The sequence below is a fragment of the Scyliorhinus torazame genome, chromosome 13, assembly GCF_047496885.1.
Source record: "Scyliorhinus torazame isolate Kashiwa2021f chromosome 13, sScyTor2.1, whole genome shotgun sequence".
Classification (NCBI taxonomy): domain Eukaryota; kingdom Metazoa; phylum Chordata; class Chondrichthyes; order Carcharhiniformes; family Scyliorhinidae; genus Scyliorhinus; species Scyliorhinus torazame.
In genome coordinates this window covers 205,370,127-205,394,462 of record NC_092719.1, presented here as the reverse complement: position 1 = coordinate 205,394,462, position 24,336 = coordinate 205,370,127, and the positions used below count along the sequence as shown (strand labels likewise).

Here is a 24,336-nt window from a genome sequence, read left to right as displayed (position 1 = left end):
CCCTGACAGGGTAGATGCTGACATGATAATAATGATCTTTATTAGTGTCATAACTAGGCTTGCATTAACACTGCAATGAAGCTACTGTGAAAATCCCCTAGTCGCCACACACCGGCACCCGTTTGAGTACACAGAGGGAGAATTCAGAATGTCCAATTCAAATTCGGGACTTATGGAAGGAAACCAGAGCACCCGGAGGAAACCCACGTAGACACAGGGAGACTGTGCAGACTCAGTGCAGACAGTGGCCCAAGCTGGAAATTGAACCGGGGTCCCTGGAGCTGTGAAGTAACAGTGCTAACCACTGTGTTACCGTGCCACTTACCCTAGGGCGAGAATCTAAAGCGAGGGGGCATGATTTGGGAAAAAGTGTCGTCCATTTAGGATAGAGAAGAGTAGGAATGTCTTCTCTCAAAGAGTGGCGAACATTTAGGCTTCTCTACCCCAGAAGTCTTGGTTATTGAATATATTCCCGGCTGAACTAGGCAGGTTCTTAAACTATAAATCAACGATTGGAGGGAAAGTGGAGTCAAATCAGCCAAGATCTTACTGACTGGTGGAGCAGGTTCGAGGAGTAAATGGAACACTCCTACCTCTTGCGAAAGAGCTAGGCAGAGGGGCTCTTATAGCTCAGTCAAGAGGCAGGTGATAGCATAGCCTCTTGACTGTCAGTTTCCCTGCTGATTTCATCTGTGGGAAGTGCACCCATCTCCAGCTCCTCAAAAACCACGGAGTTGAGACAACCTCGGTAATTATAGACCAGTGAGCAAAGTCTTGGAAAGGATTATAAGTGATAGGATTTAATCATCATCTAGAAAGGAATAATTTGATTAGGAATAGTCAACACGGTTTTGTGAAGGGTAGGTCGTGCCTCACAAACCTTATTGAGTTCTTTGAGAAGTGACCAAACAGGTGGACGAGGGTAAAGCAGTTGATGTGGTGTATATGGATTTCAGTAAAGCATTTGATAAGATTCCCCACGGTAGACTTTTGCAGAAAATACGGAGGCTTGGGATTGAGGGTGATTTAGCGGTTTGGATGAGAAATTGGCTAGCTGTAAGAAGACAAAGAGTGGTGGTTGATGGGAAATGTTCAGCCTGGAGTTCAGTTACTAGTGGTGTACCACAAGGGTCTGTTTTTGGGCCACTGCTGTTTGTTATTTTTATAAATGACCTGGAGGAGGGCGTAGAAGGATGGGTGAGTAAATTTGCAGATGACACTAAAGCCGGTGGAGTTGTGGACAGTGTGGAAGGATGTTGCAGGTTACAGAGGGACATAGGTAAGCTGCAGAACTGGGCTGAGAAGTGGCAAATGGAATTTAATGCAGAAAAGTGTGAGGTGATTCATTTTGGATGGAGTAACAGGAACACAGTACTGGGCTAATGGTAAGATTCTTGGTAGTGTGGATGAGCAGAGAGATCTCCTTGTCCATGTAGATAGATCCCTGAAAGTTGCCACCCAGGTTGATAGGGTTGTTAAGAAGGCGTATGGTGTGTTAGCTTTTATTGGTAGAGGGATTGAGTTTCGGAGCCATGAGGTCATGTTGCAGCTGTACAAAACTCTGGTGCGGCCGCATTTGGAGTATTGCGTGCAGTTCTGGTCGCCGCATTATAGGAAGGATGTGGGAGCATTGGAAAGGGTGCAGAGGAGATTTACCAGGATGTTGCCTGGTATGGAGGGAAGATCTTATGAGGAAAGGCTGAGGGACTTGAGGCTGTTTTCGTTAGAGAGAAGGTTAAGAGGTGACTTAATAGAGGCATACAAGATGATCAGAGGATTAGATAGGGTGGGCAATGAGAGCCTTTTTCCTCGGATGGTGATGGCTAGCATGAGGGGACATAGCTTGAAATTGGGGGGAGATAGATTAGGACAGACGTCAGAGGTAGGTTCTTTACTCGGAGAGTAGTAAGGGCGTGGAATGCCCTACCTGCAACAGTAGTGGACTGGCCAACTTTAGGGCTTTTAAATGGTTACTGGATAAACATATGGATGATAATGGAATAGTGTAGATAGGCTTTAGATTGGTTTCACAGGTTGGCCCAACATTGAGGGCCAAAGGGCCTGTACTGCCTGTAATGTTCTATTGTTTAGCGTGTTGTCACTGGACTAATAATCCAGAGACACTGAGTAACACTGTCGGGACCCAGGTTCCGTGGCAGATAGTGCAATTCGAATTCAAACTTAAAAATTCACTATAAAATCCCTTTAGTCTCAGGTTAAATTACCACCAGTCAGCTCTCGCCCTTAAAAAGTTAAAAGCGGCCAATGGTCCTCTGACAACTTCTCCTTATATCACAGCTTCTTTTAAGAACAAAAAGGGTCTGTGTACAAAAGATTAATTCGATTACTTCAGGACAGTATGCTTTTAGGAAGGCGCGTTAAAGATTATTTAGTAACATTTTGTTGCAATTAAGGGGACAGTATCTGTCCTGGTTACACAGATGTTTTGGTGGAAAGTTATTCTTTACATTTTGAACACAGGTTGTTATTTCCTGTTGAAACTCACTCAGCGTAGCCAGTGTTCCAGGGCAGTTTCTTGTTCTTGGGAGGCAGCAGGACCGGCCTGGCTCTTTCATCCCCCTTCTGGCTCGTCTCCGCCGGGCCTTGGTGCAGGAAGTGCGGCCGGCAGTAGAGTCTGTGTGTCGGTGCGGGCTCCGGGCGAGGGGAGCTCGGGGGCGGGCGGCTGCTGCTCGGGGACGCGGTCTTTCTCTTCAACCTCTTAAACATGCCCGCTGCGGGAGGGAGCGAATTCACAATGTCCTCGTCTCCTCTCTCTCCTCCCAGTCCAGGCGGACTGAAACTCTTTCTAACCAGGAACAGATCCCTCTTGTTCCATTTGTAGGGAGGAAGATCCACTGCTCTCCAAACCCGTTTGGAAACAAGTGAGGTAGTTCCCTCCCCTCTCAGTGTGTCATCTGTATTGTGTAAACCCCTAGCGCAGACTGTGCCCAATTACACAGCTCCGTCTAATTTAACAGCGAGAGAGAGAATCTGCACTGAAAAAGGAGGCCATTCAGCCCGTCTCTTGTTCCAAAGGACGAACCAATCAGTCCATCTTAAAGCTCTGCAGCTTTTCTGAAGTACACGCCCTATTCTTCTCGGCCTTCTGGATAAGATCAAGCCCCTTATGAGGTGCAAAGCCGTTTCTTGTCAGCTTGCATCTTGTATGTCTCCTTGTGGAGGCCATGAATTGGATTCAGTTTGAATTTGAATTGTTTCTTTTGCAGCTTGCCATAAAATGGAGGGTTCCGTCCACTTCGCGCATTGTACTTTAAGTACAATGAAAATAAACAGTATCCGATTCTCTTTTGAAAGCCCAATTGGTTTGTTTGGAATCACTAACTTTCGGAGCACAGTTCCTTCATCATCTCACCTGCCGAAGGAGCTACCCTCCGAAAGCTAGTGATTCCAAACAAACCTGTTGGACTTTAACCTGGTGTTGTGAAACTTCTTACTGTGCCCACCCCAGTCCAACGCCGGCATTTCCACATCATGGCTTTTGAAAGCTATTATTGAATCTGCTTCCACTGGCCTTCAGGCCGTGCAGTGCAGACCAGGGCAAGTGACTGCACAAACAAAACCATTCTCATCTCATCAGCCTCTGTTGTTACAATCGCCTCTGCTTCCGGCCTGGGGATTTGTGCCAACATCATTCTACTTCCTGCCGGGCGGTGGAGTGTTAATGTCACTGGCCTCCTAATCCAGAGGCCCAGCCAGGCTAATGTTCTGCGGCAGGGGTTCAAATCCCACCACAACAGCTGGTGGAATTTGAATTCATAGAATTTACAGTGCAGAAGGAGGCCATTCGGCCCATCGAGTCTGCACCGGCTCTTGGAAAGAGCACCCTACCCAAGGTCAACCTCCACCCTATCTCCACAACCCAGTAACCCCACCCAACACTAAGGGCAATTTTGGGCACTAAGGGCAATTTATCATGGCCAATCCACCTAACCTGCACATCTTTGGACTGTGGGAGGAAACTGGAGCACCCGGAGGAAACCCACGCACACACAGGGAGGATGTGCAGACTCCGCACAGACAGTGACCCAAGCCGGAATCGAACCTGGGACCCTGGAGCTGTGAAGCAATTGTGCTATCCACAATGCTACCGTGCTGCCCCGTGCTGACTTTTATTAATTCAGTTAATAAAATCTCGAATTGAAAGTGACTGTAATGGTGACCATGAACGATTGTTGTAACAACCCATCTGGTTCACCAGTCCCCCTTTAGGAAGGAAATCGGCCATCCTTACCTGGTCTGGCCTACATGTGACTCCAGACCCACAGAAATGTTGTTGACACTGAACTGCCTTCGGAAGTGGGACAAGCCACTCAAGTTCAAGGGCAACTAGGGATGGGCAACGAATGCTGGACTCGAAAATGATGGCCACAACCTGTGAAACAATCAAGAAAAATATCCTTCTGTTTCATGGGCTTCAACTGTAGCCAACAGACGTGCGAGGAACCTTATCAATCATCCTCTGGAAGTCCATATAAATAACAGTCAGAGATATTTTCCTATCTGCTGTTTTAGTCATCTCTTCAATAAAATTTGGTCAGATTAGTCAGGCACAATTTATCCTTTTAAAATTCACGTTGGCTCCCTCTGATCAGCTGAAAATATTCAAGGTGTTTAGTCACCACATCCTTAATTATACTTACTCGTAATTTTCGAACAACATATGTTAGGCCAGTGCTTCCCAAACCTTTACCTGGTGTGACCCCTGGTGTTCCTCAGACTCTGTAAACTCCAGAGTCAAAATGTGGGGCAGTATGAGAAATGTTGAGCTTGAATTGAGGTGGCGTCAGAAATCAGTGAGAGCTCTTCTAGCGTCTCCTCCACAGTTGCTGCTTTGAATCCCCCTCCCCACCTTGTAGACAGCTGAAGCCCCAATACTGATCCTTCCAGCACTGGCACGTAACAGTCTCCCGACCTGAAAATGAACTGTTTATATCTACTGTCTATTCTCTGTCCTGACCACTAGGGGCTTTTCACAGTAACTTCATTGCAGTGTTAATGTAAGACTATTAGTGACAATAAAGATTATTATTATTCAATCAACTTCAACTCCAGGAGCCTCGTCTTTCACATTAACCTTTTGTGCAGCATCTTAACAAATGCCTTTTGGAAATTTAAAAACATTATCCACTGGTTCTCCTTTACCAACACCGTACGGCCCATTCGAGGAAAGGACTGCTCATTTTGCAGCACTCGCAGACCGATGTTGTGATGAATCAGAAATGAATGATAGCAAAATCAACCTATTGGGAAGTGGGTGGCTCCAAACCCTATTGGCTGAATGTTATGCATCCCTTCACGATCATTTCCCTTTCGGGGAGTGTGTTCACTGAAAGAATATCCTGTTTGGACCCATCATCCCAACAATCCTACCTTCAGCGTGCTCTGACCAGCCTCATTGGCGAATGCAGCGAGTACCCGGCAGACAAAGATTGTTACGTTGGCCTCCTCACACTCAGAACCTGACAAATACTGCACCATTCACCAGTTCAAAGTATCTGTGAGAAAAGTGTTCAATCCTGAATAGTCCATAGAATGTGATATAGCAAAAAGCAGGAAGAGAGATTCTGGGATTCTCCGTAGCCCAACGGCGAAATCGGGATCGGCGATCGGGCGGAGAATAGCTTCCGACGCCGGATTCAGGGAAGGCGCCAGTGTGACGACCCTTCGCCCCCTCCAATTTGGCATCATCGAGACCGGCTGTGTGCAGTAGCAAGACCGTTGGAGTGTCATTAGCCAGCCCACCCGCAATGTTCCTCCCCGATGGGGCGAGTTCCCGTCGGCGCGGGCCACGTGTGGTCCCAGAGGTCAGGAACCTGGCGTGCCGGATGCGGACAGTGTCCAGCGCCGCCACACTCATCCGGGGTCCATACCGTGGCCGGGGGGCTTCTGAGGGGCTGCGGGGAGTGGTGGGGGGTGGCCAGGGGTTGGGCTGCGGGGTAGGGGTGGGCGGGTTAGGGTTCCAGCACACCCGGCACCATGTTTCCCGGTGCGATCGGTGCAGCTCGTCAGCCCTGCGCATGCGCGGCCCGAGACCCGGCCATTCTCCGCCCGTTTTCCGCGCGATCCATGGGTGTTCCACGCGGTGCTGGAGCTAGCCCCTCCCTGGTACCGGAATTGATGAGGGTTTCGCACTGATTTTCCCATCATGAATCACCCGCGGATTCTCCATTGGCTCCGGCACTTAGCCTCAGGAATAGAGAATTCCGCCCTCTGTGTTTTATGCTGGAATGGAGAATTCGGCCCTCTGTGTTTTATGCTAAGTTATCAATGTCAACCACTGGGGAAAGGGAGGTGTGAAACCATACATTTTGTCACAAAAGCACGAATTTAACACTCAAAGTGCAGGTACATGCTCGGGCAGCACGGTAGCATTGTGGATAGCACAATTGCTTCACAGCTCCAGGGTCCCAGGTTCGATTCCGGCTTGGGTCACTGTCTGTGCGGAGTCTGCACATCCTCCTCGTGTGTGCGTGGGTTTCCTCCGGATGCTCCGGTTTCCTCCCACAGTCCAAAGATGTGCAGGTTAGGTGGATTGGCCATGATAAATTGCCCTTAGTGTCCAAAATTGCCCTTAGTGTTGGGTGGGGTTACTGGGTTATGGGGACAGGGTGGAGGTGTTGACCTTGGGTAGGGCGCTCTTTCCAAGAGCCAGTGCAGACTCGATGGGCCGAATGGCCTCCTTCAGCACTGTAAATTCTATGAAATCACCTGCAATGCTTCAAAATGCCTGCTGCTGAACCATGTAAAGTCCACCAATCTGTAAACCACCACCAGTCTTATAGAAGTATTGAATGTAGTATAAAAGTTGATGAAGGGGAATCTACAGTGACTTATATGGGGTGAGACCCCTGACATGTGGGAAAGCAAAGGCACAAACAGAGCGGGAATGTTCTGGCACCATGTTCTGTACAGAAGGACTCAGGTTATATTCCAACTTTCTTTTTTCTCTTTGGCAACTGATGCCTCAAACAAAAGTGTTTCCCTTAGTTTTGAGATATTTCAATTTTGAGAAGGGACTCAAGCATTTACTTTTGGGTTTGTACAGAGATAGCCAGGAAACCCCAGCAGCAATCACAGCCAAAATGCCACCCAAACTTAGTCTTCGGTTTTGAGGAGGGCACACAAAGCCAGGGAATACACAACAAACAGGAAGCCGCTGAGAGGGGTTGAGAAAGTGAAAGTCCTTGGAGTGCACGTCCGCAGGTCCTTGAAGGTGGCAAGACAGGTGGACAAGGTGGCTAAGAGAGCATCTGGAATGCTTTCTTTTATTGGGCGAGGTATTGAATGCAGAAGCAGGGAATGGAATGATGGAACTGTGTAAAACGCTGGTTAGGCCACAGTTGGAGTTTTGTGTACAGTTCTGATCGTCATATCACAGGAAGGGCATCATTGCTCTGGAGAGAGTGCAGAGGAGGTCAACAAGAATGTTGCCAGGGCTTGGAAATTGCAGCCAAGAGGAGAGATTGGAAAGGTGAGGGTTGTTTTCCTTAAAACACAGGAGGCTAAGGGGTGACCTAATTGAGGTGTGCAAATTTATGAGGGGCCTGGACAGGAAATATTTGTTTCCCCTAGATGAGGGGTCAATTACCAGGAGGCATAGATTTAAGGTGATTGGTAGAAAAATTAGAGGGGATATGAGTGAAAAACCTTTCGCCCAAAGATCACGGCTTAAATTGGTGGTTGGGACTGAAATGCTCAACTCACTGAAAAGATACCTGGATCTGCGCCTGAAGAGCTGTAACCAGCAAAGCTACCGACCAGGTGCTGGAAAATGGGATTAAAATGAGCGGCTAGCTTCCTTTTCCTCTTTTAAGCTGGCGCAGGCACTGTGGGCTGAATGGCCTCTGTCTGCGTTGTAACGATTTACGGTTCTATGATCTCAGCCTTGGGAGATTTCCCGCTTAATATCTTTGGAATTTTTTACATCCACCCGAGAGGGCAAGACGTTTCATCCAAAGGATGGCACATCCAACGATGCAACAGAGGAATCCCCCCAGTACTGCACAGAACCATCAATCTGCTTAAGACTCTGGACTAGCGCTTGAACTCACAACCTATTAACTCTGAGGTGAACTTGCTACTCACAAAACCATGGCTGACAGGGTAATGGTGAGGGTGAGGGGTGAAATAGATAGGTTGTGAGTGGGTAAAGGTCTGGCAAATATGGGCAGAGCTCTGAAATACAGAGGGATCTGGGTGTCCTAGAGCATGAATCACAAAAGGCTAGAATACAGATTCAGCAAGTCATTAGTAAAGTTAATAGAATGTTGTTGTTTATTGCGAGGGGAATTGAATACAAAAGTGTGGAGTTTATGCTTCATGGTAGCACAGTGGTTAGCACTATTGTTTCACAGCGCCAGGGTGCCAGGTTCGATTCCCGCTTGGGTCACTGTCTGTGCGGAGTCTGCACATTCTCCCCGTGTCTGCGTGAGTTTCCTCCGGGTGCTCCGGTTTCCTCCCACACGTCCCGAAAGACGTGCTGTTAGGTAATTTGGACATTCTGAAATCTCCCTCTGTGTACCCGAACAGGCGCCGGAATGTGGCGACTCGGGGCTTTTGAAAATGAAAAAATGAAAATCGCTTTTTGTCACAAGTAGGCTTCAAATGAAGTTACTGTGAAAAGCCCCTAGTCACCACATTCCGGCACCTGTTCAGGGAGGCTGGTACAGGAATTGAACCGTGCTGCTGGCCTGCCTTGGTCTACTTTAAAAGCCAGCTATTTAGCCCTGTGCTAAACCAGCCCCTTTTCACAGTAACTTCATTGCAGTGTTAATGTAAGCCTACTTGTGACAATAAAGATTATTATTAAGTTGTACAGAACATTAGTGAGACAACCTCTGGAGTACTGTGTACAGTATCAGTCTCCTTATATAAGGAAGGATGTGAATGCGTTGGAAGTTTAGAGAAGATTTACCTGCCTAATAACTAATTGGCATTATGTCTTATGAGGAAATGTTGGACAGAGGTTTTCCAGAGGCAGTCAGGGAGTGAGTGGTCGCGCATAGGGCAGCTCCGGCTCCAAGGCGTTGGTTTGGGCACGGTACACCCGTTAGTGGGGTAGCACCGGCAGGAAAGTGGTGTGGAAGGTGTAGGAGACGATGTTCTCCTCAATATTGGCATGTCTACTGGCTACCAGACCTGGCAGAAGCCAGTTAAGGACTTGGCTAAGGAGGTGGAGGGGACCTGTGACACAGCACCAATTTCGGGAATGGCAGAGGGGGAAGGGTCGTTGCCGGTGGGAAAGCCTCAGACGGAGCAGTTGAGCTTCATAAAACGAGGAATTTTGCCAGCAAAGGAGAGAGATGCACGATGACTAGTCGAAGACGATTGACGTGCAGTCTCATTGTTTTGCAACTGCTTTCTATACTCTTTTGCCAGTTTTGACTTAATTTTGTATTCACTCACTTCCGGGTGCGGCGATGACCAGCTGAGTCGCACGTTTCGGCAGCTCCCGGTGAAACGGACTTTTGGGCTCTTGATAGGAGCCCCAACGGCAATTTTGACGGCTAAAAACACTGTGCGGTAAACCAGAAGGGAATCCCCCTGGATACGGATGAAAAAAGGAGGAGAAAGTGGCCGGATTGCAGTGGATCCTTTGGAACAGCGGCAAGGAAGGCAAGCAAAAACCAAGATGGCGTCGGAAGGTGGCAGTTTAACATGGGGCCCTGAACAACAAGAGTTCTTGAAATGCTGTGTGGAAGAGCTCAAAAAGGAAATGAAGAAAGAGCTGTTGGCCCCGATATTACAGGCGATCGAAGGGCTAAAGGAGGAACAAAAGACCCAGGAGCGGGAGCTTCGGGTCGTGAACGCAAAGGCAGCCGAGAATGAGGACGACATACAGGGCCTGGTGGTGAAGACGGAGATGCATGAGGCACATCAGAAACGATGTGTGGAAAGGTTGGAGGCACTGGAGAACAACGCAAGGAGGAACAACTTGAGGATTCTTGGTCTTCCTGAAGGTGCGGAGGGAGCGGACGTCGGGGCATATGTGAGCACGATGCTGCACTCGTTAATGGGAGCGGAGGCCCCGGCGGGTCCGTTGGAGGTGGAGGGAGCATACCGAGTGATGGCGCGAGGACCGAGAGCATGAGAAATTCCCAGAGCCATAGTGGTGAGATTCCTCCGTTTTAAGGATAGAGAAATGGTCCTTAGATGGGCAAAGAAAACTCGGAGCAGTAAATGGGAGAACGCGTTGATCCGCGTTTATCAAGACTGGAGTGCGGAGGTGGCGAGAAGGACGACGAGCTTTGATCGGGCCAAGGCGGTGCTTCATAAAAAGAAGATAAAATTTGGAATGCTGCAACCGGCAAGACTGTGGGTCACATATCGAGGGAGGCACCACTACTTTGAGACGGCGGATGAAGCGTGGACTTTTATTGTGGAAGAAAAACTGGAATGAGCGGGTTATTAAAAAGAACGTTTGAACAAAGTGGTGGGGCGAATGTGGGGGGCGAAGAGGGGGGTTAAAAAGGGGGGAAAGAGGAGTTTTATGTACTAATCCTGCGATGTGGTAACTTTTCTCTCTTCCACAGGTGGTGATGGGGGGAGGAGGGGAGGTGGAGGAGATGGGGCGTTGGCCATTGGGGGCGGGGCCAAGGGAGAAGCGCGGGCTTGGTTCCCGCGCTATGATAATCATGGCGGGAATAGAGAAGCAGGAAGGAGGGGGCGTCGCACGGTGCGAGCCGAGGTCACGGGGGGAAGCCGAGGTCGGCCAGAGTTTGCTGACATCTGGGAGCAACATGGGGGGAGTAATTACACTAGCGGGGGATCTAGCGGGGGGGGGGGGGGGGAGGGGGGAATTACTGGGTTGCTGCTGCTGGGGAGAGGGGGAGCTGGTATGGGAGGGGATGGGCAGGGGGAGCACCGCCTGGGGGAGATACAGCTGCGTGGGAACCGGGTGAGGAGCTGGAAAAAGGGGATGGCTCATCGACAAGGGGGGGGGTAGGAAGCCCCCCAACCCGGCTGATCACGTGGAACGTGAGAGGGCTGAACGGGCCGATAAAGAGGGCACGGGTACTCGCACACCTTAAGAAACTTAAGGCAGATGTGGTTATGTTACAGGAAACGCACCTGAAATTGATAGACCAGGTTAGGCTACGCAAAGGGTGGTGTCATGATATTCAAACACACACATCATGATAGACACACCAACAGACAAATCAGAACACACAACACCACAACCAATGACAGAAAGATATAAAAGCACAGACACAACCCCTGGTGGTGAGTAAGAACGGCAGAGGAGAACCAGGACACAGCTATAGCCGGGGACACTCAGGGAGACAGCACGTGCAGAGTATCCAGAACAAATTGTATTATAAGAGTTATAATAAAATAGAGTTGTACGACATACAACTGTGTTGGCTCATCTGTGCACCAGAGCACCCAACACCACATGGTACAGGAGTGGATCGATACCTGCCGGCATACATCAGTGTACACAGACAACCAGCAGTGCCCAGGCAAAATGATGTACGAGCTCCCGGTTCCGCAGGCGCTCCAGTGCGACGGCGACCTCCACGAAAACTGGCGCCGATTCCGGCAAATGTTCGAGATGTTCCTGGCGGCAGCTCAACTCCAAGACCTGGATGATAAGGAAAAAATTGAATTTCTCCTCATCGTCGCCGGTGCAAGGGCAAGAGCAATGTTCAGAAGGTTCAGGTTCTTCAGGAGGCAGCAAAGGCACGATTACCAGGCAGTCATGGGCAAATTCGCCAAGTACTGTGAAGAATACGCAATCCAATGGGGACTTAAAGGTAAGAAAAGCTGCAGTACTCACCTCGTGGCTGGGATCCCGGAGCCCGAGGTCCCGGGCCTGAGAAAAGGCTGGGTCGAGGTCGACGGCCATCTTGCTAAAGGTATAACGCTAGCACAGTTGCGCGAGAAGTGCGCAGAACCGGAGGTTTCGTATGCGCATGCGCAATATGGTGCGCATCCGCAGTTAAGAAAATGGCCATCGGTAAAGGAACAGCGATCTGAGCATGCGCAGTCGCTTCCTACGTGCTACATACCGAGCGTCAGGATGTCAGAGGCCCAAGACTGGATCAATTTAAAAAGGAAATGTCCCAAATCCAATTTAAAAGGGAAACGTCCCAAATCAAAAAAACAAAAATCTGTTAAAGCTGTAAAACAACCTTCCCTCACCTGGAATGACAGCGCAGTGCCGCAAATTGACCCAGGAGATGAATTTTACCTCCGAAGAACCCTCCGACAAGCAGTTACCTACGCACAAGCCGATGATTCCGACCTTGAATACTTCGATGACGATTTTTACAGTGTTTCCGGACCTCCAACTTATCAGTACCAGATGATGCTGCAGCCTGACATTACCAGACAGGGAGCGGTGCAAGCACACGGAGAGTGCCCTGCTGCCACACAGAGCGTGGTCCACGTCCCGCTCAACGTTCCCGACTCTATGAAAGAAGACATGCAAGACTCCAGAGTGCAGTCCTCGCATGAACCAGAAGTGACTCCAGTGTCACAAGCTTCCACAGCAAGCTCGTGGACAGCCTCCACGATAGAAGTAACGCAAGACTCCAGAGCGCAGTCCTTGCACGAACAAGAAGTGACTCCAGTGTCACAAGTCTCCACAGAGAGCTCGTGGACAGCCTCCACGATAGAAGCAACGCAAGACTCCAGAGCGCAGTCCTTGCACGAACAAGAAGTGACTCCAGTGTCACAAGCCTCCACAGAGAGCTCGTGGACGGACTCCACGATGGAAGGAACGCAAGACTCCAGAGCGCAGTCCTTGCAGGAACAAGACCATGAGGGTCTAGCAACCTCTCCTGACCAACCAGCGGCAGACGATGCAAGTCTGCCATGCTCCCGTGAACAGCAAGAAGGCTATAACAGCCTACCATGCTCCACTACACAGCAGCATGACCATGACGGTCTCTCATGCTACAATAAAGGGCACAGCGCTGAAGACTGTTCAAGCCCAACTGAAGACAAGCCAAAGGAATCGCCTCGTCCAAGCCCGAAGAAAAAAGGTTTATGCGCTGACCTTCAGGATCATTGTAGCCGAACAGAGATTAATAATGCAGCACGGCCACAGAAGGATGCTGAGGATTTCCTAACGAAATTAATTGTATGTTTAACTTGCAAGGAGCAGACTGAGAATTGCCAGTGTTTTAGTACGGATCGAAAAAATGGACAAGACATTGATCCTCAGGTAATGGAAATAACACAACCTGACTCATATCCACAGCAGGGACAAATGTCTCCCTTCAACACAATGCCGCAAAATCCCAACTTCGGAGACCAGCAGTTAGTCAGTAATGACTCTTCAAACCTGGAAGGGAACATTAATTGCATTGAACCTATACACACTCCACTGATTATTGAGCAGAACATTGGAGCAAGAATCCTGAGGACACCGACATCGAGTAGCCAGATAACGAATGTAACACCCACAGCAGTTTCAAGTGAACCAAGTGTGCTTTCCACTAATGATGAAGATGCAGATAAGGTCGAACCGATTATCCATTGTACCACACTAACCCCAGTGCTCAAGCAGCTATGTATGGGGAGTATGATGTGGGCAATTGAGAACAGTAAAAAAGAGACTGTGACCATGCCAGTCCCAGCAAAATCAGACCCAGAGACCATGAAGGCATGTACATCAAACAAAGTTACATATGAGGTACCTGAGAAGAAAAGTGAAACGGAATGTTCTTTGGAAAATGGTACAATGTCGGTAGAAACAGTGGATACTATATTCGAGACCATACATATGGGAGAATTTGGGGGTAATAAACAAGGTTCTGCAATGTCTGGGGGAAGATTTAAAGTTCCAAAGAAGAAAAGCTCAAATGAAGGACAATGGCAAGACAATGACAGTCCACCGACATGGTGTGCACCACCAGATGAAAACTCTGACAATTTACCCAACCCTAGTGAACAGCAAGCTGCTAATGACGATCTATCCACGGGATGTGAGACGAGTGACGACAGCATCCCACTTCCCATGCAAAAGGTGCAAGGTGACAGACCTCGCCTAGTGCGTACCAAGGCACTCAACGATCACGGTGGGACCACTGACGACTGCGGTGGCGGCGCACCTCTTCCACCCTCAATGGCTCGAGCCTCTCCACTGGTTGGTGCATTCCTGCATGTTCCGACTCCAGAAGTGCAGCTTCAGGGAATCTCGGCTGCCTCCAGTGAACCTGTTGGGACTCCGGACGGGGGGCATCGACGGAAGGCAGACCGGACTCCAGATGGGGAGCAGCCAAGCGCCGACTCTGATCTGCGCACGCCAGACCTTGCTCCGGACGGGCGGTGTCGTGGCCTCGGTGATGGCACGCTCAGGGTGACGGCAGATGCCACGGCAACAGGGAATGGATCGCGTGGCAGTCCCACTGGGTCGGCAGTGGCAACCAGCACCGGCGGTCCAAGATGGACACACCAACTCGCGCCATCGCCAGACGTTGATGCGAGCAACAATTCTCTATCCAAGGCGACATGCTTCGACGTTTCTCTGCGGAGTCGCCCTTCCGGCACAGCAGGTGGCCGGAACCAGCGTATACGGTCTTGGCCAACTTCCACATCTGGCACAGTCATCGCCTTGCATGATATTAGTGATGGTGCTACTTCAATGGCAACGACCCATCGGCTACAAGATGCCGTCCACCACAAACATAAAAAGAAAACAGACTCCACCTTGTTCCTGGCATGCAGGGCGGATGGATTGGTGCGTAGGCGCAATCAGCGGGCTCTGTGCCGCCTTCCACGCTCGCAACTGCACCGTACGCACACGCCGGATCCTCCACTGGTTCCCAAGGATGACTTCGTGGAGATGCCACGGATCATGCCCCTTCCATCGCCACCAGAACCAAACCACAGCCAGGGCACCACTAACAAAGATGTTGAATGTCATATTTGCAAGAATGAAAAAGACCAAGCACTGCAGGAAGTACAACAAATGGTAAAGTAGAGACTTCGGCAACAGCATCACCTCCAACAGTCCAAGGAGAACCAGTGTGACCACAAATCTCCACAGCTGAACCGGCTTGAGGACCAGCCCATTCTTGAGGCGGTCACCCACTAGACTGGACTTATAACGCTGTTAATACGTTCAAAAAGTCAAACACTTCTGTATTATAACCTGTTGTTGTTTATTGTTCCAGATATCGTCTGACCGGACCAATGTTCAAGTTTTTTTTTCTCTCGCATCCAAGTTTTGTTATGGTACAACCTTGTTAGTGTGACGCACCCGACATCGCCCCATGTAAATAGTTACGTCATAAACACACGCTGTACACAACACAAACGCACACTCTTAGATGCACTCACGACACAATTGTATTTATAACCACGTAGGCACTTGTCTTTGTAAAAAAGGGGGATGTCATGATATTCAAACACACACATCATGATAGACACACCAACAGACAAATCAGAACACACAACACCACAACCAATGACAGAAAGATATAAAAGCACAGACACAACCCCTGGTGGTGAGTAAGAACGGCAGAGGAGAACCAGGACACAGCTATAGCCGGGGACACTCAGGGAGACAGCACGTGCAGAGTATCCAGAACGAATTGTATTATAAGAGTTATAATAAAATAGAGTTGTACCACATACAACTGTGTTGGCTCATCTGTGCACCAGAGCACCCAACACCACAGGTGGGTGGGGCAGGTGTTCCATTCGGGGCTAGATGCGAAAAACAGGGGGGTGGCTATATTAGTGGGGAAGCGGGTAATGTTCGAGGCAAAGACTATAGTGGCGGATAACGGGGGCAGATACGTGATGGTGAGTGGCAAACTACAGGGGGAGACGGTGGTTTTGGTAAACGTACATGCCCCGAACTGGGATGATGCCAATTTTATGAGGCGGATGCTAGGACGCATTCCGGACCTAGAGATGGGAAAGCTGATAATGGGGGGAGATTTTAATACGGTGTTGGAACCAGGGCTGGATATGTCGAAGTCCAGGACTGGAAGGAGGCCGGCAGCAGCCAAGGTACTTAAAGATTTTATGGAGCAGATGGGAGGTGTAGACCCGTGGAGATTTAGCAGATCTAGGAGTAAGGAGTTCTCGTTTTTCTCCTATGTCCATAAAGTCTACTCGCGAATAGACTTTTTTGTGCTGGGAAGGGCGTTGATCCCGAAGGTGAGGGGAACGGAGTATACGGCTATAGCCATTTCGGATCACGCTCCACACTGGGTGGACTTGGAGATAGGGGAGGAAACAGGAGGGCGCCCACCCTGGAGAATGGACATGGGACTAATGGCAGATGAGGGTGTGTTTCTAAGGGTGAGGGGGTGCATTGAAAAGTACTTGGAACTCAATGATAATGGGGAGGTCCAGGTGGGAGTGGTCTGGGAGGCGCTGAAGGCAGTGGTTAGAGGGGAGCTGATATCAATAAGGGCACATAAAGGGAAGCAGGAGAGTAAGGAACGGGAGCGGTTGCTGCAAGAACTTTTGAGGGTGGACAGACAATATGCGGAAGCACCGGAGGAGGGACTGTACAGGGAAAGGCAAAGGCTACATGTAGAATTTGACGTGCTGACTACGGGCACTGCAGAGGCACAATGGAGGAAGGCACAGGGTGTACAGTACGAATATGGGGAGAAGGCGAGCAGGTTGCTGGCACACCAATTGAGGAAAAGGGGAGCAGCGAGGGAAATAGGGGGAGTGAGGGATGAGGAAGGAGAGATGGAGCGGGGAGCGGAGAGAGTGAATGGAGTGTTCAAGACATTTTATAAAAAATTATATGAAGCTCAACCCCCGGAGGGGAGGGAGAGAATGATGGGCTTTTTGGATCGGCTGGAATTTCCCAAGGTGGAAGAGCAGGAAAGGGTGGGACTGGGAGCACAGATCGAGGTAGAAGAAGTGGTGAAAGGAATTAGGAGCATGCAGGCGGGAAAGGCCCCGGGACCGGATGGATTCCCAGTCGAATTCTATAGAAAATATGTGGACTTGCTCGCCCCGGTATTGACGAGGACCTTTAATGAGGCAAAGGAAAGGGGACAACTGCCCCCGACTATGTCTGAAGCAACGATATCGCTTCTCTTAAAGAAGGAAAAGGACCCGCTACAATGCGGGTCCTATAGACCTATTTCCCTCCTAAATGTAGATGTCAAGATCCTGGCCAAGGTAATGGCAATGAGAATAGAGGAATGTGTCCCGGGGGTGGTCCACGAGGACCAAACTGGGTTTGTGAAGGGGAGACAGCTGAACACGAATATACGGAGGCTGTTAGGGGTAATGATGATGCCCCCACCAGAGGGGGAAACGGAGATAGTAGTGGCGATGGATGCCGAGAAAGCATTTGATAGAGTGGAGTGGGATTATTTGTGGGAGGTGTTGAGGAGATTTGGTTTTGGAGAGGGGTATGTTAGATGGGTGCAGCTGTTGTATAGGGCCCCGATGGCGAGCGTGGTCACGAATGGACGGGGATCTGCATATTTTTGGCTCCATAGAGGGACAAGGCAGGGATGCCCTCTGTCCCCATTATTGTTTGCACTGGCGATTGAGCCCCTGGCGATAGCGTTGAGGGGTTCCAAGAAGTGGAGGGGAGTACTTAGAGGAGAAGAACACCGGGTATCTTTGTATGCGGACGATTTGTTACTATATGTGGCAGACCCGGCGGAGGGGATGCCAGAAATAATGCGGATACTTGGGGAGTTTGGGGATTTTTCAGGGTATAAATTGAACATGGGGAAAAGTGAGTTGTTTGTGGTGCATCCAGGGGAGCAGAGTAGAGAAATAGAGGACCTACCGTTGAGGAAGGTAACAAGGGACTTTCGTTACCTGGGGATCCAGATAGCCAAGAATTGGGGCACATTGCATAGGTTAAATTTAACGTGGTTGGTGGAACAAATGGAGGAGGATTTCAAGAGATGGGATATGGTATCCCTGTCACTGGCAGGGAGGGTGCAGGCGGTTAAGATGGTGGTCCTCCCGAGATTCCTCTTTGTGTTTCAGTGCCTCCCGGTGGTGATCACGAAGGCTTTTTTAAAAAGGATTGAAAAGAGCATCATGGGTTTTGTGTGGGCCGGGAAGACCCCGAGAGTGAGGAAGGGATTCTTACAGCGTAGCAGGGATAGGGGGGGAGCTGGCACTACCGAGCTTAAGTGAGTGTTATTGGGCCGCTAATATTTCAATGGTGAGTAAGTGGATGGGAGAGGAGGAGGGAGCGGCGTGGAAGAGATTAGAGAGGGCGTCCTGTAGGGGGACTAGCCTACAGGCTATGGTGACAGCCCCATTGCCGTTCTCACCGAGGAACTACACCACAAGCCCGGTGGTGGTGGCTACACTGAAGATTTGGGGACAGTGGAGACGGCATAGGGGAAAGACTGGAGCCTTGGGGGGGTCCCCGATAAGAAACAACCATAGGTTTGCCCCGGGGGGAATGGATGGGGGATATGGAATGTGGCAAAGAGCAGGAATAACGCAACTGAAAGATCTGTTTGTGGATGGGAAGTTCGCGAGTCTGGGAGCGCTGACCGAGAAATATGGGTTGCCCCAAGGGAATGCATTCAGGTATATGCAACTGAGGGCTTTTGCGAGGCAACAGGTGAGGAAATTCCCGCAGCTCCCGACACAAGAGGTGCAGGACAGAGTGATCTCAAAGACATGGGTGGGGGATGGTAAGGTGTCAAATATATATAGGGAAATGAGGGACGAAGGGGAGACTATGGTAGATGAACTAAAAGGGAAATGGGAAGAAGAGCTGGGGGAGGAGATCGAGGAGGGGCTGTGGGCAGATGCCCTAAGCAGGGTAAACTCGTCGTCCTCGTGTGCCAGGCTAAGCCTGATTCAGTTTAAGGTATTACACAGGGCGCATATGACTGGGGCACGGCTCAGTAAATTTTTTGGGGTGGAGGATAGGTGTGCGAGGTGCTCGAGAAGCCCAGCGAATCATACCCATATGTTTTGGTCATGCCCGGCACTACAGGGGTTTTGGATGGGGGTGACAAAGGTGCTTTCAAAAGTAGTGGGGGTCTGGGTCGAACCAAGCTGGGGGTTGGCTATATTTGGGGTTGCACAAGAGCCGGGAGTGCAGGAGGCGAGAGAGGCCGATGTTTTGGCCTTTGCGTCCCTAGTAGCCCGGCGCAGGATATTGCTAATGTGGAAAGAAGCCAAGCCTCCGGGGGTGGAGACCTGGATAAATGACATGGCAGGGTTTATAAAGCTAGAGCGGATTAAGTTCGTTCTAAGGGGGTCGGCTCAAGGGTTCACCAGGCGGTGGCAACCGTTCGTCGAATACCTCGCAGAAAGATAGATGGAATGTAAAAAAGAAGGCAGCAGCAGCAGCCCAGGATCGGGGGGGGGGTGGGGGAGGGAGGGAGAGAGAGGAGGAACCGGAAGGACTCTCAGGGTTGTTAATATATACTGTATAATATGTATAGGTCGTTGCTACAGATAATTATATATTGGACTGTTAAATTATATTTTTGGAGAGTGTTACTTGTGATAAGGCAGTTGCCAATTAGGGTTAGTTTTCATTTTTGTTATTTATTATTTATTCATTTTCTGTTTATAAAATAGGTCATTGTTATTTGTGTTGTTATAATATTGTGTAAAGGATGCACAATGTACTGTGGTGGTTGACCAAAAATTTTCAATAAAATATTTTATTTAAAAAAAAAATTTTGTATTCACTAGGAATTTGAGTTATTTCTTTCATATTGTCCTGATGAAAAATTTTAACCAATCTAGAGTATATCTTGCCCACTTGAGCAGCTGCTTGCTTCTGCTTGGGTCCCAACAAAATGAGTGATTCAGCTTTTCTTTCAAGTGGAAATTTACATAATGCTGGAAGGATCCCGATCGGACCTCTATTCTGCAGGGCTCTAGGCACCCTTACAAAGAATGATACGTCACCCTCCTGATAAATCACTTTCTCCCAAGATTTCCTCTGCTTCTTCAATTCTCTCCACTTCTGTTCCATTGCTCCATCTCTCTCGCCCGTATTCCAGGGCAAGAGGATTACCCTAATTGCCATTTTTCGGATTTTTAAACTATTTTAGTTATAACTGGGACTGGCGGTCCCTTTCAGGTCGACTCTGAAATTAAGGGATAAGTACCCGTTGTCGGCAGTTATCGCAAAGGTACCTAAGACACTATCCTCCTGTGTTCGTTAAGGGTCGATTGATTGGTCCCCAAAGTTTTCTAGGCGTCCCTATTGCTCCAGGTTCTATCCTCACAATCTGCCTGACTCCAAGGAGGATTTATTTCTGGCCTACCTCTACCAGTTGGATGCAGGACACTCGGTACTAGTTACTAAGCCGTCCTGCAGACTTTTACTCAGGGTTAGTATTTTCTAGTCTACTAACACTCGCACCCAACTGAGTTCTATGTCCCCCCCCGATCCTACAGAATCCTTCTAAGTCAATCACCCATGATTTATCAAACTAAACTCGGCCGGTATAGTTTGCTCGCCTAGGAACTACTAATATTCCAGGCGGCCCCACTCAACTAGAAACTTCTAATATTCTAGCCTCGCCTCGCCTAGAGACTTCCAATACTCTAGGCGGCCCAACCTAGAAACTTCTAATATTCTAAGCCTCCACGCTGGGTGCCATGGAGTAATTTAGAATGACCCGCTAGGTCCTGAAGCCCCACAAACTTTCAACTTTCAAAATGAACCACGTTTGGGCGCCAAGTTACTCCCTGGCAGCCTGTTCAAACACGTTGGGTGCCATGTAGTTTTTACCTCACCGTTATTCTTAGAATTCCCCCTATACCAAAAAAGGGTCAATTTAATCTAAATGGTGAGCAGGGATTCTCACTCCACGACTCCTATGCAGACTTTGGCAAGTGCTATTCGGGTCAAACTAGTGTTTCAAGTTATCCCCCGGTATAACCCGTATCTTCATAGAAGAATTTTATTTACTTACCACTTAGTAACTTACACACGGGTCCAGCTTGCTAAGTGAAGTAAAGTAAACTTCCTAAAGAAAATAATAATAACCACTCTTTCAGGCTATCAATTTGAACTTAACTTTATTTTCAAGTTAAAAGAGAATAACTACTTTTACAGAAAGGTCAAAAGATCTTTTCTTGTTCGGACCAGTTGCAGACTTTCAAGTCTCTCTTGACAATCAGTTTTCTTTAACTTTTGGTCTTCTGTTCGCTTCTCTGGGCTGCTCGGTCTGCAGATGCTGCTTGTCCCATCACCGAGGAAGAAGTGATTATCTGCTCATTTTCACCAGTTTTTATAGCAATTTGGGCCCCCTTAACCTCTGCACCTGGCACCCTTCAGACTGCCTGCTTGACAGTTTGAAAGCTAATCGGTTTAGAAGCGTGGCGCTACTTTAACAGCGACAGCACAGCTTGATCCTCACCAGCTCGCCATTCCTTACTGGAATTTTCTCGCTTTGCTTGACATGTAATTAATTTGTCTGTGTCATAGTTAGCACTTTTTGGGATTTATGTCTTTTTTAATGAGTTTTCCCAGATTCGACCCGGGTCATCTTTGGGTTAAGCTAATGTCATGTTAGGGTTATCCCCTCTGACCCTAACTTTATCTGTTTTGGCCATCTTCTAAAAGGTTTTAACTTCAAAAATGATGTACGTTATAGTGTAACCTTGTCACCTTCTAGTTTTCTTAATTTGTAAATCAGTTGTTTCACTTTATTACCAGTGTCAGCAACTTTCCACACTTAACAGTTGTTCCTTATCTTAAACTTTAGATTCTGGCTGCTTTTCTTAATTGTTTCAAAAAAATATATATATATTTTATTGAAATTTTTCATTCACAATTTTTTCCCCTTACACATCAAACATAAAGAAAATTTAACAGTACAAGTAACATGATAACTACAATCTAATAAAGAGTAACTAACTAACATGGTAAACTAACCAAATAACATAAAATGAAACTTTCCCCTCCCCCCTCCCTCTCCCCCCCCTCCCCCCTGGGTTGCTGCTGCTGGTCATCTATCTTCCCTCTAACGTTCCGCTAGGTAGTCGAGGAACGGTTGCCACCGTCTGGTGAGCCCTTGAGCCGATCCTCTCAGCGCAAACTTTATCTGCTCCAGTTTTATGAACCCCGCCATATCGTTTATCCAGGCCTCCAGTCCGGGGGGTTTCGCTTCCTTCCACATGAGTAAAATCCTACGCCGGGCTACAAGGGACGCAAAGGCCACGACAACGGCCTCTTTCGCCTCCTGCACTCCCGGCTCATCCGCTACTCCAAATATAGCTAACCCCCAGCCTGGCTTGACCCGGACCTTCACCACCTTCGAGATCACTCCCGTCACTCCCCTCCAATACCCCTCCAGTGCCGGACACAACCAAAACATATGTGTGTGGTTCGCCGGGCTTCCCCCGCACCTCCCACACTTGTCCTCCACTCCGAAGAACCTGCTCAACCTTGCTCCCGTTATGTGTGCTCTATGCAGCACCTTAAATTGGATCAGGCTAAGCCTGGCACACGAGGAAGAGGAATTTACCCTGCTTAGGGCATCAGCCCACAGACCCTCCTCTATCTCCTCCCCGAGCTCTTCTTCCCACTTTCCTTTCAGTTCGCCCACCAGCTCCTCCCCCTCTTCTCTCATCTCTCGGTATATCTCTGACACCTTGCCCTCCCCGACCCACACCCCCGAGAGCATTCTATCCTGGATCCCCTGTGTCGGGAGCAATGGAAATTCCCTCACCTGTTGTCTTGTGAACGCCCTCACCTGCATATACCTAAAGAAATTTCCCCGGGGCAGCTTATACTTTTCCTCCAACGCTCTCAAGCTCACAAACGTCCCGTCTATAAATAAATCTCCCACCCTCCTAATTCCCAACTGGTGCCAGCTCTGGAATCCTCCATCCATCCTCCCTGGGGCAAACCTATGGTTGTTCCTAATTGGGGACCCCACCAGGGCTCCCAGCACACCTCTCTGTCGCCTCCATTGCCCCCAAATATTTAATGTTGCCGCCACCACTGGGTTCGTGGTAAATTTTTTTGGTGAGAACGGTAGTGGCGCCGTCACCAGCGCCTCTAGACTCGTCCCTTTACAGGACTTTCTCTCTAATCTTTTCCACGCCGCTCCCTCTCCCTCTATCATCCATTTACGGATCATCGCCACATTGGCGGCCCAGTAGTAGTCGCCCAAATTCGGCAGCGCCACTCCCCCTCTGTCTCTACTACGTTGCAAGAACCCCCTCCTTACCCTCGGAACTTTCCCTGCCCACACGAAGCTCGTGATGCTCCTGTCTATTTTTTTAAAGAAGGCCTTAGTGATCAGTATAGGGAGACATTGGAATACAAATAGGAACCTCGGGAGGACCATCATCTTAATTGCCTGCACTCTGCCCGCCAGTGACAGTGGCTGCATGTCCCACCTCTTGAAGTCCTCTTCCATTTGTTCCGCCAGTCGTGTCAGATTAAGTCTGTGCAAGGTTCCCCAGCTCCTGGCTATCTGAATCCCCAGGTATCGAAAGTTTCTTTCCACTTTCCTTAAAGGCAGGCCATCTATCCCTCTACTCTGGTCCCCAGGGTGTATCACAAAAAGTTCACTCTTTCCCATGTTAAGCCTATATCCCGAGAAATCTCCGAACTCCCTCAATATCTGCATGACCTCTGTCATCCCCCCCACTGGGTCCGTCACATACAGCAGTAAGTCATCCACGTAGAATGACACTCGGTGTTCCTCTCCCCCTCTAATCACCCCTCTCCATTTTCTGGAGTCTCTCAGCGCCATGGCCAGTGGTTCAATTGCCAACGCGAACAGTAATGGAGATAGCGGGCATTCCTGTCTTGCTCCCCTGTATAGTCAGAAGTACTCCGATCTTTGCCGACCCGTGACCACACATGCCGTTGGGGCCCCATAGAGGAGTTTGACCCAGCTAACAAACCCGTCCCTGAACCCGAACCTCCTCAGCACCTCCCATAGATACTCCCACTCCACCCTATCAAATGCCTTCTCTGCATCCATTGCCGCCACTATCTCTGCCTCCCCCTCTGCTGGGGGCATCATTATCACCCCTAATAGCCATCGCACGTTGACATTTAGTTGTCTCCCCTTTACGAATCCTGTCTGGTCTTCGTGCACCACCCCCGGGACACAGTCCTCTATCCTCGATGCCAGCACCTTTGCTAGCAATTTGGCGTCCACATTTAGTAGTGAAATAGGCCTATAGGACCCGCACTGCAGCGGATCTTTATCCCGCTTCAAAATTAGCGATATCGTCGCCTCCGACATTGTCAGGGGTAGAGTCCCCCCTTCCCTGGCCTCGTTAAAAGTCCTCACCAACAGCGGGGCCAGCAAGTCCACATATTTTCTATAAAATTCCACCGGGAACCCATCTGGTCCCGGGGCCTTCCCTGCCTGCATGTTCCCCAGCCCTTTGGTAACCTCGTCCACC

At 49.2% G+C, this 24,336-nt stretch overlaps 1 protein-coding gene across 3 annotated transcripts in view; it reads right to left on the bottom strand.

The window, feature by feature from the left end:
- The window catches only part of LOC140388553 (protein phosphatase 1M-like), a 67,607-nt gene extending 46,468 nt beyond the window's left edge, over positions 1–21,139 (bottom strand). Inside the window, exon 1 of one of the 3 annotated variants that reach the window (XM_072472946.1) lies at positions 20,877–21,139. Coding sequence is in view for 2 of the 3 variants with exons in the window: in XM_072472944.1 (XP_072329045.1) it covers positions 2,507–2,727 (221 nt within the window). In the remaining variant the exon portion in view is untranslated. The other 2 variants (XM_072472944.1, XM_072472945.1) reach the window with 2 other exon arrangements.
- Between the last annotated feature and the right edge of the window lie 3,197 nt (positions 21,140–24,336).